Genomic DNA, 15,334 nt, shown 5'->3' with positions numbered 1-15,334 from the left:
GAGATTGTTCCATAGCGTCGGAGCAGCAACTGAGAAGGCTCTCCTCCGGGTGGTCGCCAGTCGGCACTGACTGGCGGATGGAATACGGAGGAGGCCCGCTCTATGCGATCTGATGGGACGCAGGGAGGTTATTGGCAGAAGGCAGTCTCTCAGATAGTCAGATCCACTACCATGGAGCGCTTTATGGGTGGTAAGTAAGACCTTGAATTGCACCCGGAGATCTACAGGCAGCCAGCGCAGCTCGCGGAGGATAGGTGTTATGTGGGCGAACCGAGGTGCGCCCACAATCACTCGCGCGGCCGCGTTCTGTACTAGCTGAAGTCTCCAGGTGCTCTTCAAGGGCAGCCCCATGTAGAGCACATTACAGTATTCCAGCTTAGAGATCACAAGGGCTCGAGTGACTGTCGTGAGAGCCTCCCGATTCAGGTAGGGTTGCAACTGGCGCACCAGGCGAACCTGGGCAAATGCCCCCCTGGTCACAGCTGATAGATGGTGATCAAAACTCAGCTGTGGGTCCAGGAGGACTCCCAAGTTGCGGACCCTGTCTGAGGGGTATAAGTTTTGTCCCCCCAGCCTGATTGATGGTACGGTGGTCAAATTATTGGGAGGAAAACACAACAGCCACTCGGTCTTGTCTGGGTTGAGCACCAGTTTGTTCGCTCTCATCCAGCCTTTAACAGCTTCCAGACCCTGGTTCATCACGTCCACCGCTTCATTGAGTTGGCACGGGGCGGACAGATACAATTGTGTATCGTCCGCATATTGGTGATACTTTATCCCGTGCCTCCGAATGATCTCGCCCAGCGGTTTCATGTATATGTTAAATAGGAGGGGGGACAAGACCGACCCCTGTGGCACCCCATATGTTAGGGGCCTCGGGGACGATCTCTGCCCACCCACCAACACCGACTGCGACCTGTCCGAGTGGTAGGAGGAGAACCACTGCAAAACAGTGCCGCCCACTCCCACCTCCCGCAGTCGTCGCAGAAGGATACCATGGTCGATGGTATCGAAAGCCGCTGAGAGGTCGAGGAGAACTAGGATGGACGCAAAGCCTCCATCCCTAGCTCTCCAGAGATCATCGGTCAATGCGACCAAAGCGGTTTCTGTGCTGTAACCTGGTCTGAAGCTGGACTGGAAGGGGTCAAGATAGTTTGCTTCCTCCAAGGTACGCTGAAGCTGGAGGGCCACCACTTTCTCAACAACCTTCCCCACATAGGGAAGGTTGGAGACTGGACGGTAGTTGTTAAGAACAGCTGGATCCAAAGACGGTTTCTTTAGAAGGGGTCTCACCACCGCTGCCTTAAGCTCGGTGGGGAAGTGCCCCTCCCGAAGAGATGCCACAACAACCGCTTGGATCCAGCCTCGTGTCACCTCACTGCTGTTGGCAACCAGCCAGGAGGGACACGGGTCCAGTACACAAGTGGAGGTACTCACAGCTCGCATAGCCTTGTCCACATCCCCAGAGGCAACTTCCTGAAACTCAACCCAGAGATGGTTTGCCAAGTCTTTCCCCTGTGTCTCAGCTGGCTCTGCAAGGGTGGAGTCTAGGTCCGCTCGAAACCGGGCAACTTTGTCCGCCAAGAACTGGACATACTCCTCAGCCTTACCCTGTAAGGGGTCCCCCGTCTCCCTCCTATTTAGGAGGGAGCGGGTTATCCTAAACAGGGCGGCTGGGCGGGACTCGGCGGACGCTACCAAGGAGGCAATGTGTGTTCTTTTTGCTGATCTTAAAGCACGGGTATACTCCTTGGTGCATGCTGTTACAAGTGCCCGGTTCAATTCGGACCTGTCTGATCTCCACAGGTGCTCTAGGCGTCTCCTCCGGCGCTTTATCTCCCGGAGCTCCTCGGTAAACCAAGGAGGCCTCCGGGGGCCGCTGACCCGGAGGGGCCGTAGTGGCGCAATCCGGTTTAGAGACCCCGAAGCTGCCGAGTGCCAGGCAGCTGCCGAGTGCCAGGCAGCGACATTGTTAATCTGTTAAAGGCTCTTCTCTTGGAGTGAGTGGGACTAGTCCAGCCCCCTACTCAAACAGGAAACTATAACATTTCAGACAAATGGTTGTCCAATTTCTTTTAGGATACGATATTAAATAAATATTGGGCAGGCACAATTGTTGTTTTTTTGGTCCCATGGTGGACTTTTGGAAGTCAGCGCTTCTGGCATGTTCCTTAAGTAACAGTTTTTTCTGTTCAAAACCCACTGAGTTTTCTTGTGGATCTTCAAATGCTAATTCTTTATTCTTCTGGGTTTCTTTTGTAGGAACTCTACGTACAAGACTACGACAGTATTGACTGGCCAGCACAAAAAAATAATATTGCTTCTGGGGATTTATACACACCACATAGTTGGCTACTGACTGTGATCTATGGTATGTACACCTGCTTCTTGCCAAAGGGCCTCCCTCATTTGTTCTTGCTAGATTCCATTTTACTGCAGAATAAAAAACGCTGCCAAGGAAACATCTTTGTAATTCCAAAAGGATCCTCAGGATATAAGGAAGATAAGCCTAACAGGTGTTTTTCCTAACGTTTCATTGTATCTAATGGTTCACCAAAATGACAGTGATAGTAACAGATATATTATTCTCCTATCTGACAACACCCTCCTTAGTCACTCGCATACCCTTGCACATCCTCTCCCATGGCAGCAGCCATCCCAAGCCACACTGCATTTGTGCCACTCCTTCCTGACCACCTGTTCACTCCCTTACTCACCCACACACTCCCTCCCTCTCTCTCCCACCTGGCAGCAGCCACTTATCTACCTGCCTTGTGAGCACCTGGGACTTGCAACTTTCTGCTGGTTTCCCCACTGATCTTGATTAATGGAAGTTGGCAGGAAGTTGCAAGGAAGTACTCACTTAAAAATCCATGATCCTTGTTTAACAACCGCAATAGGGACCACAGGGATTGCTATTGCTAAGTGATGTAGTCATGTGACTTAGGCTTTATGATCATATCGCTTCGCAATATAAATTTCAGTCCCAATTGCCATCATTTCCTGAAGATTACCTATACATTTAACAGGAAATGGCAAAACTATAAACGAAAGCCTTTGTTGGGGGGAGGGGGAATGAAGATTAAGAAAGGTGTAAAAACTAGACATGGTTTGCCTGGAGCAATATGTTAAATGGAAATTAGATGTGTTTCCCAGTTGCAGCTTGAATTACGATGGAAACATATGCTGGGTTGATTGTGCAAATTATATTGATTGTGCAAATCATATGCAAATTGATTGAATACAGTTTCTGTTGTATTTGCTTCTGATTTTTCAGAAGGTAAACTGAGTCTTCCATAGGTCTCTTTCTGCTTCTATTCCAGCAATAGCCAATATCTATGAGCAATTTCACATCAAAAAATTGAGACAGCGAGCCGTGGAGGAATTATATGATCATATCAAGGCTGATGACCAATTTACCAAGTTCATCAGCATTGGCCCTGTAAGTAATTTTTAAGTATCAATTAACTCAATAACACTGTATTGTATCATAAATTGCTCTGCACAAAATCAGTGGCACCATTGTTTGTGGTATCCTTGGTGCTCTCTGAGCTTGGGCTGTGTTTTTTGTTTTTGTTCACAACCAAGTTTCATTACTCAACAAGTACCATCATGAGTGCTGGGGAGTGTAGGGTTTGCTCCCTGTTTATATTCAGCAGCTTGCCCTGCCAGTATTGGTGGGGGTGGAGTTTTCTCCTTGGTTGCAGAACTGAACCAGACAGTTATAGAGGTGCAGATGACAGACTCAATAATTCCTCTGTAGAACAGTATCAGCAGCTCCTTGGGCAGTTTGAGCTTGTTGAGTTGGTGCAAGAAGAAGATTCTTTGCTGTGCTTTTTTGATGACGTTTTTGATGTTACGTGTCCATTTTAGGTCTTGAGATATGATAGAACCTAGAAATTTGAAGGTCTCTACTGTTGATACTGTGTTGTCTTGTACTGTAAGAGGTGGTAGTACGGTAGGGTTTCTCCTAAAGTCTATTTCTTTGGTTTTGAGTGTGTTCAGTTCCAGGTTGTTCTGGTCGAACTACAAGGCTAGTTGTTCAACCTCTCATCTGTATGTGGTTTCATCATTGTCTTGAATGAGACCAATCACTGTTGTATCATCTGCAAACTTCAGTAGTTTGCTCAGTAGTTAATATTCCTTTGATTTTTATGAAAAAGGTTATACTTTTAAATATTTCTCATCTGTGTCTACAGTTAAACAGAAGATACTGGTTTTCTCAGGAGTTTCTGAAATGATGAAGAGCTACATTTGTGAAGAGCACAGCTATTAGTCTCAGATGACTTTAGACTTTAGGAGGAAAATAATAGTTTTTTCTTTGCCTTTGTAGATATCTAAAACAATTAACATGCTCGTACGCTGGCATGTCGAAGGAGAGAAGTCTCCCGCATTCCAGGGACACATTTCTAGAATCTCGGACTATCTCTGGTAAGGCTTTGTTGAAATCCAAACTTGTCCAGCAAACTTTGTTAACCTGGAATCTTCCTGATATGTTGAACTATAGAATTAGCAATTCTGGTTAGGTATTTTGGGAGTTGACTTTGCAAAGTGTAAATTCTAGTCTGGTGCAACACAGCTAAATGATACCATGTTATGAAAGCTGTTATGTAGTTTGAAAGTGCAACATGGCTCTTAAATACTGCCTACTATCCTTTTGAAGATACCATATGTACTCCAAAATATATTTAAAAAGTAATTCCAGAATATAGATGGATTATTTTAGGTTATACAGGTAGTCCTCGACTTACAACCACTTGTTTAGTGACCCTATGAAGTTACAACGGCACTGAAAAGTGATCTACAACCAGTCCTCATGCTTACACTTCATCCCCACATGATTAAAATATGGGCACTTGGCAACTGGCATGTATTTATGACAGTTACATCATCCCAGGGTCACGTGGTCGCTATTTGTGACCTTCCCAGCCAGCTTCCAACAAGCAAAGTCAATGGAAGAAGCTGATTCATGTAAGGATCTCTTGATTCACTTCACAATTGCAGTGATTTACCTAACATCCATGGCAAAAAGATCATAAAATCTGGCATGACTCACCTAGCAACCATCTTGCTTAGCAATGGAAATTGTGGCTCCAGTTGGATTTGCTTGTGGCTGAACAGTCAGATTTTCCATATCCAGTGGACAAGCCAGATCCCACACCACATTTACCCACTGACAATAAGAAATGCACAGTGATGATGCCTCAGACCAATGTTGATGAGAGTTCTGAGTGACCAGTATACCCAACGTCAAACACTGGTTGCCCCAGTAAGTGGCGAGAAGAGCCCAGCGGCCTCCGTGAGGTCAGAGAAGCTCTTGGTACAAAGAGAGCCAGTCTGCACAAGAGGGCCAGTCTTCAACCATAATAGCAGATGCTCGCAACCACCTGATAGACTAAATCTGTAGAAAGTACTGGTTCTCATCTGAACTTTTACAATGTTGTGCGTTGTTAATATGAAAAGAGGAAGATGTTACAGATGTTATGTCTGCCTTGTGTGCAGCTTTATTCCTCTCTAGCATTCATCTCTATTGTTTTGTGATGCATTTCCTGCCATTCTAGGATTTACCTCTATCTGCTCTTGTGAGACCCTTCCTGTTCCTGGTGTGTGTGTAAATATAATTTCTTAATGAGGGCTTGTATAGTGTTTTTAACTGCATTTTATTAAACTACTTGAAACAGTTGTAAGTCAAAGACTATCTATTGTAGGGGAGAGATATCCTGAGATGAGAAGTACACATTAAAGTTCCAGGTAGAAAATCTTACAAAGTCATTTTTTCCCCTTCCATTTGTGTTGTGACTCACCACTCTAGGAAATCACTGCAGAGTTTTAGCGATAGGCCAATAAGTATAAGGGTGGGTCATCTAGCCTGCCTGCCTCCTTCCTCACATCCAGTCCTAATGTAGCCATTGTCTCTTATTCAAAAGGCCTTTCCAGGAATGACCAGAAGACCAATGTTCATGCTACTCATGGCTCACTGTTTATGATATATAAATATGTTTATGATAGTGAAACTTACAGGTCCCTTACCTGTTTCTTCTTTGCCATGCCTCTCATGCTTGCTTTTGCTTTTCTTGCAGGCTGGGACTGGATGGCATGAAGATGCAGGTAATCATTCCTGGCATGTTTTTATTTTGCTGAGGTCTGAACCCGTCTCACCGGGTAATGACTACTGCAGACTCTGCCAAGAGCTCTGCTTAAAATAACAGTAACAATAGTAATTTATTAATTTTTTTGTCATCTTGCTACTATCAACTTTGAGTGACTCATAACAATAAAAATGTACAATAAAATCAATTTTAAAAAGATGGCAAGCATGATGAAGTGAAGGGTCCTTCAAGTCAAAGACCTGAGTGAAAAGCCAAGTCTTCCTAGCTCTTTCAAACAATAGCAGAGTGGGGGCCGTTTGGATCTTGGTGGAATCTGTTCCCAGAGGGCAGGTGCTGCCCCTGGGAAGATCTAACTCTAGAGTCCCAATAGATGTCATGGTTTAATCCAAGGAACCTACACCATGCCAACCCTGCAGGAACAAATCTGCCAGACAAAAGCGAGGAGAGACAGGCAATCCCTGGAGCAAGCAAGCCCTATGCCAAGTAGTGCTTTTGTCCATCACCGTCAAGGCCATTAGAAGAGCAGTAGCACAACCTAGATGTCTGGCGAGCTCTCCAAATCTACATAAACCAGACATCAGAATTTAGAAAGACGGAACATCTTTTTGTCTCTTTCCAATCTTCCTCCCTGGTGCAAAAGGTATCAGTCACTACAATGGGCAGATGGGTTAGAAAGTGCATCGCTGCGGCCTATTCATCTAATCAGGAGCCGATCCCTCAAGGAATCACGGCACATTCAACCAGGAGTTCGGCCACCAGGAGTTCGGCCACCACTATGGTGTGGAGTACGCAGGCTTCCCTGGGAGAGATCTGCAGGGCAGTTGCGTGGGCACTCCCTTCGCCCTTTATTCGTAATTATATATTAGACAAGTTCACTTCGGTGGACGCTGCCTTTGGCCGTAGAGTTCTACAAGCAGTGCATGCTGACAGGTAGACCTACAGTCTCCTCCCTCTCAACGGGGACTAGCTTGGGTATGTCCCATACATGGTTGCTATCTCCACCTCTATTGAGAAAGGGCATTGGTACTTACCTGATACGCCTCTTCCAATAGAGTGGAGATAGCATCCAGCCCCGCCCTGTACGGAGACTGTTTTCCCATCAAGAACTGGGGAGGTGATTGATCAGTTGGTCTATGTTGGTTTTTTTATTGGTGTTTTTGGTCAGGATCTGAGTTGAATTGTTCACTAAAGTTGATCTTTGGATAACACGAGGAGTCTTTTTCTTCATCGTAAGCTGGGTGGAGTCACTCACAGGGACGGGTTATATAGGTGATTAATTAATTAGTAATCAGACTCAGTCCAATCAGAGAACGGACAGTGTTAATCCATACATGGATGCTATCTCCACTCTACTAGAAGAGGTGTATCAGGTAAGTACCAACACCTTTTTTTGTTGCCCCATGTGTGGCAAGGGATACATTTAGAAAGTAATTCCTAAATAGCAAAGGACTATCGACGTTTTTATTGCAGGAGAGAGAAATTGTCTTGAAGAGTACAGTAAGGTTCCAGGTAGAAGGTATTGGTGCTAGAACAGGTGTCTAACGCAGCCCACAGGCCACATCTATCACGTGTTAGCCCCATTTTCACCCGGTTTAGTGAAGGGGGAAAATGTCCTGATATGTCACATGAAAACGCCGTGATGAAGCGAGTTTGACACCCCTGTGCTACAGGAAAGGTTCCTGGAAGAGTATCCCTTAGCATACTGTCCTCTTGGAAGGGAGACCAGCTGCAATTGATTTTATGTAGTCTGCTGGCTGAAACAGTATGCATGATGTATATTTCAAAAAGTGTCATTTCAAACTATCTTCTCTTTTAGGGCACCAATGGATCACAGGTTTGGGATACAGCATTTGCTATCCAAGCTTTTCTGGAGGTAACAGCTTTTCACAAGTTTTTCTTGTTAATTTTAATGAACTTTGTGGAATAGTTAACTAGCTGCACTTTCCTATATCATAATTTAAATAAGAAATCTGCCCCAAAGCAGCTCTTTCAGCTTCAAATTGCAATTGTGAGAGAAAAACAAAACAAATGAAATTACATCACTTTCTACTCTATCTATTCAGTATGCTAATAGCCTTATTCTGGCTTCTTTTCCTTCCTTATTTTATTTACATTTTTAAACTGGATATAATTAATATAACTATATTGGCTATGGTTTGCAGTGAGTGTAAATAGTATTCTAGCAATAAACCCTAAATGGAAATTAATGGTAATAAAGTATTAAATAAAAAATTACAGAGATTGATTGGAATCTAAAATGATGTCTTTGCTTTACTTGATTAAACTCTTTTATTTAAAGGCTGGTGCCCATGAGAAGCCCGAATTTGACAACTGTCTGATACTTGCACATCAGCACTTCAGAATAGCACAGGTGAAAATGTCACATTCTAGTCCCTGATTATATTTGAAGGATTTTTTTCCCAGCGGCCACTGAGCTATGTACTGTAGACATGGTATCTATTGAACATTTGAGTATAAAAAGAACTAATCACATCAGAGAACAAACTAATCATTTCTGATAGTCCCAACAACAACATCTGCCTATCCCAGATCCTTACAAAGTACTTGATAGGTGGATAAAAAATTCTAAGTCCATCGCTCTTCTTAAAAATGAAAACCCTGAATCTGGAAAATAGAACTATGGAGAAAGGAAATGATAACTCCTATCCATTCTCATTCTATTATTCGTTTTTTATATCTTGCCTTTGTTTTTGTTTTTTTGTAAATAGCTCAAGTTTTTCCCCACAACAACTATCCTGTAAGGTGGGTTGGACTGAGAGAGAGTGATGGGCCCAAAATAACCCAGGCGTCTTTCACACTTATGGTGGGACTTGAACTCTCAATCTTCAGATTCCTATTCTACCACCTTAACCACTGGTTCTCTCTCCTCAAGCCCATAGCTAGAACTAAGTAACTGTTGTGGTTTACTCCTGCAAGATGCATATCATTATAATATTTTATCTCCTCCAGGTTCCAGATAATCCACCTAATTATGAAAAATACTACCGTCAGATGAACAAGGTATGATTGTACAAGGTAACAGAAAGTGGAAACAAGATCTTAAATTAGCTGTGAAAACTTCTCTGTGCCCTAGAACAGAACAGCTAGGGTGAATAAGAAGGGTGAAAGAAGCAAAGCAGGTTTGTAATTGTTGAGTGGATTTGGGGGTTTGTTGGAAGGAGCCTTCTGCATTCCTGCTTGTACACTGAATGATCTAACAGTGTAAGACCTCAGAGGCAGTCACACTGTAGGATTAAGGATAAGAGTGTTCAGTGAAAGGTTGTAGTCATTGGGCCATCTTTTAGCATTTCCCTTTCTTCTAGATGTGGCAGAATTGTTCTCTTTTCTCCAGAGGGCAAAATAGGGTGAGAGTGGCATTGGAATTGATTGTAATGATACATTATGGACTCTCATTCACTCAAGGCATTTAAAATAAATCTACCAGAGCCATGCTGCAAAAATCTGCATCATCATTAGAGAAGCAGAGTTTCATTGCTCCCATCTTCTAGATTCAGGTCAACAAATATCTAGACTTGCAGCTCACATATGCTAAACAGAGGCAGATAGAATATCTTGCCTGGTAATTTTTACCCCAAGAAGGAGTTGGAGGTTTCTAATATTTTCCTGAGTGCTACAGCAATGTGTTTAAGAGAGAAAGAAATAGTAAGGCAGAGAAATTAGAGCATAAGAATGAGAAAAAAAGGAAAAATTGTTGAGCCTAATACCACCATTCACTTTTCCAACTTTCCATCCTTGATTCCCTGTTCTGACACTACTTCATAGATGCAGTGTAATTTACTATTCCTTTTTACAATTTTGTCAACTCAATACAAGCATACAAGCATACATTTTTAGTTGTCCCCTTTCTCTCAACTCTTTGACTTTTCCTTTATAATCTCAATGTACATCTTTTGTATTGGTTATTTTGAATTCAATTAATACTCATGTAAGCATACATTCTTGTTTTTTTCTCTTTTTGTTTTATGACACATATTTCTCAAGGTTACCTTTCCCACCTCATTCAACATATTAATTCCTCCTAATAGTTTACATACTAATCACTAGCTTTTTACAAGTATTTACCTGTCTTTGATTTTCACCATATTTCATAAACTTTAGTTAGTTAGGATATGTAATTCGTTACTTCTTCTCGGTGAATGTTGCCATTTTAGTTTGCAAATTTGTTTTCTTTTGTGTTCTTTTTCGGTGTTCTGTGCTCCAAACCAAATTAAACCACTATTGTCTAATATCCACTAGGGTGGATTTCCCTTCAGCACTCGTGACTGTGGCTGGATCGTTGCTGACTGTACTGCAGAAGGTCTGAAATCTGTGATACTGTTACAGGAAAAGTGCCCATTCATCAAGGAACACATCCCCCCCAGTCGTCTCTTTGATGCTGTAAATGTGGTGAGCACAGAAAAGTAAATTTCTTCCTGAGAATCCATCTTCCCCACTTATTTTCATCTTGCCCATGCTGTGCAGAGTGACCAAAAGGGCAGAGATACTGAGGGGATAGCTGGGGGAGGGGGTTAAAGCAGAGGCAATTCATGCAGGGCAAAGAAATGGGAAATCCTTGTCCAATGACCATTGCTAAATGGCATGGTCCTGCAATATTTTGTTTAATGACTGTTTTGCTTAATGACAGAAATTCCATTTCCAATTAGGGTAATAACCCGAGGACTACATGTAGAGATTTCCAGACAAGAAGTAGTGCTATGTTTTCTCTTAATTGTATTTTTAGGCTGCCCTGATCAATTATGACTTTAGGTGGTAAATAACAAAGTAAAACAGAAACAATAATAGCCAAATAAAAGCAGCAGTACAGATTTCCTGCAGAGACATCACTTCCATGTGGGTAAAGGAATGGGATCTCCGCTAGCTTTTCTGTGGTGAAGATCTGGGAAAAGGATGAGTTGAACCTGGAGGAATCAACAGGAGCGAGGGGGAGCCTGGGCGCCGAAGGAGGAAGCAAGCAACTTCCCTATCGGACAAGGGAAAACCCCTTGAAATCATCGGAGAAGAAATTGGCATTCATGGCCGAGCTTGAGTGGTGACAGCAGCACATGAGGGAGAGAAGATAGCAACACAGCAACATCGGTGAGAATAAGTAAAACAACTAAACTAAAACGATGTAAATTCTACTAAAGATTCTTTGAGGTAGAATTTCAAAGCTTTGAAGCGAGCTGGATACAGTTCAATATTGGCAGCTATAAGGAGAGCTGAAAGCATGTGATTTCCTGTAGCAATAGAAGACTTGGAGTGATTTAAGAACGGAACGGAATAAGCAGAGGAGGAGAGGGCTGTTGGAGTGATTTGGACAATAAACAGAAATTGGAGCCAGATAAATCAGTGATAACAGCGAAGAAGGAGAGAGAAATACTTTGGAATACTTGAGAGAAAATATCGGATGATTGAAGAGCGCAAAAAAAAAAGCCTATACGAAAGAAGAGTAACACTGCCATCTAGTGGATGGTGAACTGAATAACAATATATAGGACAAATCTGCTGATGCAACATGAAAATATATATTTTTTGTTGTGATCTCTGAAATTGGACTAAAAAATATCTTTTATTTTGAAGGATAACATTGAAAGAAGAAATATAAAGCTAAACTGAACTGTGGTGAGATAAAATATTGTTGAATTGTATTGAACCATATTATAATTGGAAGAGAGAGCATAGAGGATATATGAACTATCTGTGATACTCTGAAATTATCAACGTTATAAATAGATGACATAATATATAATAGTATATAAGAATTAAATTAAGGATCTATTAGCCTAAACATACTGTATACCTTGAGAATATAAAAAAATAATAATAGTAATATAGTGTTGAAGTAGGGGGTAGCAGTTTGTAGTTATTAAACAGACGATATAAGGTTATATACTGAATCAAATCAAGAACGTGTTAGGTTAAATATATTGAATATTGCATGAATATTGTGTGTATTGACTTACATACAAACCCGAATATATAGAAATTAAATTGTTAGATTGTAAGATTGAATGATATTGAATTGAAATGTACATGGAAGAGGGAAAGTTCAAAGATTGAAGAGGCTGGTAAGAGAGTGGAAACAGGCAGTGGGCAAAGAGAAGTATATGCTATTGTGGGAAAACATTGTAAGGAAATTAAAATCAAAAATGACAAGTACAACAACAACAATTAGTAAAATGAATAGGAAGGCAGCATCCAATCCAGCATCACCAACGTCTTCACTCTCAAACCAGCATACAATTGCTTCCTTGACCTTTGTATCGCCTGGATTCAATGTTAACTGCAGTTTTTTCCTCTTAATTTCCTCTTCCAATTCTGTTCGTTTTACCCCTTGTTTATGTCTATGTGCTTTATTTATATTTATCAGTACTCCTCTCATATACGCTTTGCTTGCATCCCATACGAATTTCATAGGTGTACCTTTATTCATATTAAAAACAAAGTATTCGGTTAGCAATTTTTTACAATCATTGATATACTTTTCATATCGAAATAAGTTTTCATTCAATCTCCAAGACCTTCTTGCGTGTACCATCCCTCCCAATTCCATCCAAACTGGGTTATGATGCGAAAGGACCCTAGCCGCAATCTTTGTCTTCTTCACCCTAGAAAGCAAATCATTAGTGATTAGTATGAAATCAATCCTAGAAAAGGATTGATGTCTATCAGAAAATAAGGTAAAATCGTATTCCTCTGCATTTCTTTCTTGCCAGATATCTCTCAGTTCAAAATCATCCTTCATGTCAAAAAAGGATTTAGGTAGCTTTGCTCGCATCTTAGTATTTGGGCGAGAAATCTTCTTATCTCTCTTGGTATCTATAACGCCATTCCAGTCACCCAATAGTATACAAGTCCTATAATCCCACTGTACTAATTTAGCATGAAGATTTCTATAGAATCCGACTTGCTGTTGATTAGGAGCATAAATTCTCAAAAGCAATGTCTTTTTCCCTTCTAGGATTAGATCTAACGCGATGTATCTTCCATAGGGATCTGCTTCAATTAATTCAGCTTTCATATCTTTTCTTAAGTATACAACTATACCATTTTTCTTTTCCATAGCAGAAGCTACAAAATGTTGATCAAGTCTTGGGTTAATCAGATATTTTTGATCGGTTGATTTAATATGAGTTTCTTGCAAACAAATTATGTCATTCTTAAACTGTTTAAGATAGTGAAATATTTTCTTTCTCTTCTGTGGAGAATTCAATCCATTGACATTCCATGTTAAAATCTTAGTTGTCATCTTTGGTTACCTGAAGCTTTTTTAGAGCCTCCTGCATGGCCTGTTTAACCTTTGGCTTAGCTCCTCCCACTGCTTCTGGACTTGTTGCTGTAGCTCCTTGATCGATGGCAGGTGATTGTTGAGGTTGTTGCCTTTTAGCTTGTTGCTCCATTCGTCTAGTATAATCATACGGCTAGGTCTTTGTTCCATAACACCTTGCGCTTCTAGGAGAGAGAGATGATCCATCTTATCTGGTAGTTGTGTGGTTTGCTGTCTGTCTTGTCCTTCTTGTGATCTTTCTCCGGGTCCAGATGGTGCAGGATGTCCAGCCTTCAAAATATTATAGTAAAAATCTCGGGCTTTCCATACGGAGTTTAGACGATATCTTTGCCTATCAAATGTAAATATAATGCCAAATAGTGCGTCCCATCTGTACTGTATCTGACAGTTTCTAAGTTCTTCAACTAAAAAAGCATAATCTCTCCTGGCTCTTAGCATTTGAGGTGGTATCTCTTTCAAAACAGTCAGGTCTTGACCCCCAATTTGGAGCTTAGTGTTATAAGACTCTTGTAATATCGTGTTTCTGAGCTCTCTTGTAGTGAAATATATAACAATGTCTCGAGGGAGCTGCTTCTGCTTTGCGACCCAAGAGTTAACACGATAAACTTTATCGATTTGCCAGTCAAACTTAGCCCCCGGTCTTCCCACCAGACTATCAAAAGCTTCTGAAAGAATCTGTTTCAGGTTTTCCTGTTTTTCTTCATGCAACCCCCTTACTCTTAATGCCAGTTCCATTTGCCTGTACTGTATCATAATTTCTTTTTCAGCATTTTCAACTTTTTGTTGCACCACCTCTGTTTTTGATGTCAAGTTTATATTAGTTTCATTAAGATCCTCTAGACTATCTTCAATTCCGGAAACATGTTCTGTCAGTACAGTTACAAGCCCCAGCATATCATCTCTAATTTTAGCAACGCTGGCATCAATTTTATCATACAACTCCTCTTTAAGTTCTTTTATCTCCTCTTTTATCTCCTCTTTTATCTCCTCTTTAAAATCTTTAAATTTGTCTTCCACTTTAATTGTCTGAGTGTTGAGAGCCTCATTTAATTCCCTCAAGAAAAATTCTTTCGTTAGCAAATCTCCAGTAGGGGGCATGGAGAGCAGAGGCTGCGACTTTGTGCTAGGTATTGGCGATGTGCTTCTGGGGGCTGATGGAGGGGGTTTCAAATTAGGATTTGGTTTTGAGGCCATTCCAAGTTTTATCTTCAAGCAATTAGTAAAACTCTACTGGCCCACTGTACAGCTATGGAAAGAGGTACTAAATCTCCCCTTTATTTTGAAATTTATGAGGCTCTCTAGGACTTTGCAAAAGGTTTCAGAAGATAAACATTGTAGCGAAACAGTTCAGCATACTCATCGCCATTTTAAGTGTCTCTATATTAGCAGAGTTAACGGAAGAAAGAAAGTCTTGTAAAAGTGAAACTAATTAGTAAAACTCTGCTGGCCGGCTGTGAGGCAAAGTAATAAATCACTCCCTTCCTTTGAAGTTTTAAAGCTCCGTAGAACTTAACAAGGAGATTAAGAAAATAATCATTGTTACGCAAGAATTCAGCAGGCTCATCGCCATTTTAAATGCCTCTTTAAATAGCTAGATTAACGGAAGAAGATCTTGTAAAAATGAAGCTAGGATTTGAATAAACAATTAAAGTTCTCGCATACGAGTTCAGCTCGTATTAAAATCAAATAGTTCAAGCCTTGTTTTGAGTGGGAGAATGCTTACTTCGTGCTGCAAGGCAGCCGGAGATTCCCAGCATGGATACAGTTCTGCCTTCGGCTGGGCCCCCTCTCTCCGCAGACACAGAAGCTGCAAAGATCAAAAGGCACTTGCACAGCAGAACTAATTTTCTTCCCTTCTTGCCCAAAGAGTAAGATACCTTCAGACATCTGATAGACGATCGTCTAAACAGATAACGTGACCAGGAACTCGAGAGCA

At 41.4% G+C, this 15,334-nt stretch overlaps 1 protein-coding gene across 1 annotated transcript in view; it reads left to right on the top strand.

Annotated features, from left to right (window-relative positions):
• The window catches only part of LOC148045595 (lanosterol synthase-like), a 49,293-nt gene that overhangs the window by 14,508 nt on the left and 19,451 nt on the right, over nt 1-15,334 (top strand). The window contains exons 8-15 of the mRNA XM_087716675.1: nt 2,263-2,371; nt 3,324-3,442; nt 4,334-4,431; nt 6,081-6,108; nt 7,927-7,983; nt 8,410-8,481; nt 9,081-9,131; nt 10,368-10,517. Coding sequence (XP_087572801.1) covers nt 2,263-2,371; nt 3,324-3,442; nt 4,334-4,431; nt 6,081-6,108; nt 7,927-7,983; nt 8,410-8,481; nt 9,081-9,131; nt 10,368-10,517 — 684 coding nt within the window. The remainder of the gene's footprint in view (nt 1-2,262; nt 2,372-3,323; nt 3,443-4,333; nt 4,432-6,080; nt 6,109-7,926; nt 7,984-8,409; nt 8,482-9,080; nt 9,132-10,367; nt 10,518-15,334) is intronic.

Source organism: Thamnophis sirtalis, unplaced genomic scaffold (assembly GCF_051295495.1).
Source record: "Thamnophis sirtalis isolate CommonGarterSnake01/CBP01778 unplaced genomic scaffold, rThaSir2_p1.2 scaffold_5, whole genome shotgun sequence".
NCBI lineage: Eukaryota > Metazoa > Chordata > Lepidosauria > Squamata > Natricidae > Thamnophis > Thamnophis sirtalis.
Note: the sequence above shows the minus strand (reverse complement) of the source record. Positions and strands in the feature narration are given on the sequence as shown.